The sequence below is a fragment of the Castor canadensis genome, chromosome 8 (genome assembly GCF_047511655.1).
Source record: "Castor canadensis chromosome 8, mCasCan1.hap1v2, whole genome shotgun sequence".
Taxonomy (NCBI): Eukaryota; Metazoa; Chordata; class Mammalia; order Rodentia; family Castoridae; genus Castor; species Castor canadensis.
The window spans coordinates 96,309,821-96,313,278 of NC_133393.1; the positions used below are offsets into that span (position 1 = coordinate 96,309,821).

General features: G+C 33.5%; 1 protein-coding gene across 1 annotated transcript; it reads left to right on the forward strand.

Moving 5' to 3' along the window:
* Positions 1-348: 348 nt before the first annotated feature.
* LOC109702244 (olfactory receptor 6C76-like) lies at positions 349-1,284 on the forward strand. Its single transcript, XM_020187647.2, has one exon. The coding sequence runs from the start codon at positions 349-351 to the stop codon at positions 1,282-1,284; it is 936 nt and encodes a 311-aa protein (XP_020043236.2).
* The last annotated feature ends 2,174 nt before the right edge of the window (positions 1,285-3,458 follow it).

Genomic DNA, 3,458 nt, shown 5'->3' on the forward strand with positions numbered 1-3,458 from the left:
AAGAATATTTTACATTCTAAATATTTCCATCTATTTTTCATATATATAAGACCAGACACTTAAAAGAAAGTAAAACACATTTGCTAAGTGTGTTTTTCTTATACTGATGCAATTATTAGACCTTTCCAATTAGATGGCTAAATAGTAAATAACTAGTGACTTACAGCAGATAACAGACATAAAATATTTTGCAGCTAATATGTATTTTCAAAATTCAGTACAACTTGGTGGCTGATTTATTGTTTCATTACAGCCTTATGTATTTCCTAAATAACCCTTCAAGATGTTATCCTCTACTCTGTAAATCATTATTTCTTGCTTTCTTTTGGCAGAAGTTAACACTAAGAAATGAAAAATCAAACATCTGTGTATGAGTTCATTCTTCTGGGATTGACAGATGACCCAAAGCTAAATATTTTAATTTTTCTATTTTTATTTCTAGCTTATATACTGAGTATTACTGGAAATATGACAATAATTACCCTCACTCTGATTGATTTGCACCTCAAAACACCTATGTATTTCTTTCTTAGGAACTTCTCTTTCCTAGAAATCACATTCACAACAGTTTGTATTCCTAGATTCCTGGTCAGTATTGTAACAGGGGATATGACCATTTCTTATAATTCTTGCATGGCCCAGGTGTTTTTCTTTATACTCCTTGGTTCAACAGAATTTTTCCTTTTGACTGCCATGTCCTATGATCGGTATATAGCTATCTGTAAGCCATTGTATTACACAACAATAATGAACAGCAGGATCTGCATCCAGCTGGTACTTAGTTCTTGGCTGGCTGGATTTCTCATTATCTTTCCACCTGTCATCATGGGGCTTCAACTGGATTTCTGTGACTCCAACATCATTGACCACTTCACTTGTGACTCCTCTCCAATGCTACTGATTGCCTGCACAGACACAACTTTCCTGGAGCTCTTGGGATTTTTCCTGGCAGTATTCGTTCTCATGATGACCTTAACATTAGTGATCCTTTCCTACATATTCATCCTTAAGACAATTCTGAGAATCCCCTCTGCTGAGCAGAGGAAAAAGGCCTTTTCCACTTGTTCCTCACACATGATTGTTGTCTCCATTTCTTATGGAAGCTGCATTTTCATGTATGTCAAAACTTCAGCAAAAGAAGGTGTGGCTTTGACTAAGGGTATAGCAGTTCTCAATACTTCTGTTGCCCCAATGCTAAATCCTTTTATTTACTCCCTGAGGAACCAGCAAGTAAAGCAATCCTTTAAGAACTTGCTCAAAAGGCATTTTTCAAATAAATTTTAATGGAAAAGAAGTTCATTACCTCAACTTCAATTGGAACATTCTATGTAATCCTTGTCTAGAATTGCTGTATTTCTCCTCCCACTGCTACATTCCTTTGCCTGAATGTTCATTCTTTGTTTTTCCCATTTGACCTCATGAGGCATGGTTATCTTCTCACAAACCATAGGCTCTTGAAACTTCCAGCACGTGAGTGACTTGATGTTACAAAAATGAGAATGGCATTTAGCAGGAATGCCAGAAATTTGTTTTAGATAATCATTGAAGAAGTTTCCCTTTGAGTACTAAGAAATAATTTCAATAAAACTGATCATCAAGCAACTCTGAAGATTATTTTGCCCAGTGCATAAGCACAGATTACCTGTGAGGTAATGTCTCCTTTTCCTATGTTTCTACTTCTTGTATCCCCATGGCTTTTCATCATAAATACTGTCCTATACTATTTGGTGCATAGGTGTTGTATCTCCACTGTGAATTTCACCCTTTATTATTATAATGTATGTTGCTTAAAGCTTTTTTGGGCTCAAATTCCAATCTTACTACAGATATGACTGATGTTTCTGGCAGGCCCCAACATCCTCACCATGAAATATCTTCAATGAGCTACATACTCTCACTTCATAGTCCACTCTTTTTTTTTTAATTTGCTAATTCTGAGCCTTGCACTCATCTGAAGCTTCTTTGGAATAACCCTGCCTTGCCTTTGTTTTCTCAGAGCCAACATTCTTTTATTATTATTATTTTTGTGGCAGTTCAAACTCATTTGTGTTGTCTCACAGGAAGCACTTAAAATTTCTGGTATGGTGATGGTATCCTAAGTGGTTTTCCAGTGTTCATATGATTTTTGTTCATACTGTTTTTATAGACTTTGGAGAGTGTGGGATTAAGAATGTGTTTGCAACATCCACACTTTAATATAAATATTTAATAAAAGAAATTGTTACCTATAGCTCTAAGCATGTAAAGATAAAGACTTGACTAGTATTCGTTTCTGTACTATCTTCTTCAACAATCAATGCATGAACACATAAAATCAATTTATGATCAGAAAACTTTAATATTGACTCTTATTCTCAGTACTTGGGTTTTCTTTTCTTCCGCTGGGGGAAAAAATGAGTCACTCTAATAACTGTTTATAGAAACAGGGTTACATAAATCAAAACCACATGAAAATTAACAAATTCATTCTGAAAATATGAATATCTAAAACACCCATATATTACTCCATCTGTATTTCTCAGTAAAAACATTTACATCTGCTTGTAGGAAGTATTTCCTAAATTGACACTAACTTCAGTTACAATGGGAAGTGTACTGGAATGACTCCTTAGATATAATAGACTGAATTTTCAAGCTGTTCCAGAGCTGTTTTCATGTCTGTATTTGATTGACAAGGGTTTTTATTTTTACAGTAGTTGCTTAGAATTCTGAGTAAATTTGAGTTTTCTTTGTACCTACCTGTGTGGGTACAAATTCTACCTATGTGAATGTGACTTAAGCAATACAGTTAGTCAGTAAAATCCAGCTCCTCCAGTGCATTGGGAAGAGAGAAGAGGTCTGCTGGTAAATGTTTAAGAATTAGTTATCAAAAATATGCTCAGGCATACAGTTTACTAAAAAAATTTATAGATATTACTAAATTTACAACCAATTATTTCTCATAGAATGAATTCATTGGTTTTTGCCAAATTGAAGTCCATGAGCAGTCTAGGTTTGCACCTCATCAAAAGTTGACATGTAAAGTTCTATTTCAATCTAGTCATTCATTTTCCTATAAATTTATTAGCATGTAATCTGATAATAAATTTCTGGAAAATTGCTGGATTAATTTCAGATAATTTATTTAATGAGGTTGATGTAATTTATTATTAAGTTGTGGCTTTGTTTTATAACTGTCTGCTAAGATTTGTAAAAACTTACCACTGGCACTACACACTTTGCTTGAAATTCAGGTCAAAAAGATTTACATTAGGCTATTATCTATATTGTATTCTCTATATACCTCATTTTTAGTATACATGTTATTATAACTTCCCATGTTTTTAAAGTAATGTATTCTTTAAGTATACATTTTTATTTTTTTAATATGCTGGGGATACAATGAGGCATTTACAAAAGTTCTCACAACATATCATATATATCATATCATACTTGAATTTACTCCCTCCATCATGTTC

Excerpts from the sequence above, each read along its gene's own strand:
- LOC109702244 (XM_020187647.2), top strand. The coding sequence starts at position 349 with ATGAAAAATCAAACATCTGTGTATGAGTTCATTCTTCTGGGATTGACA.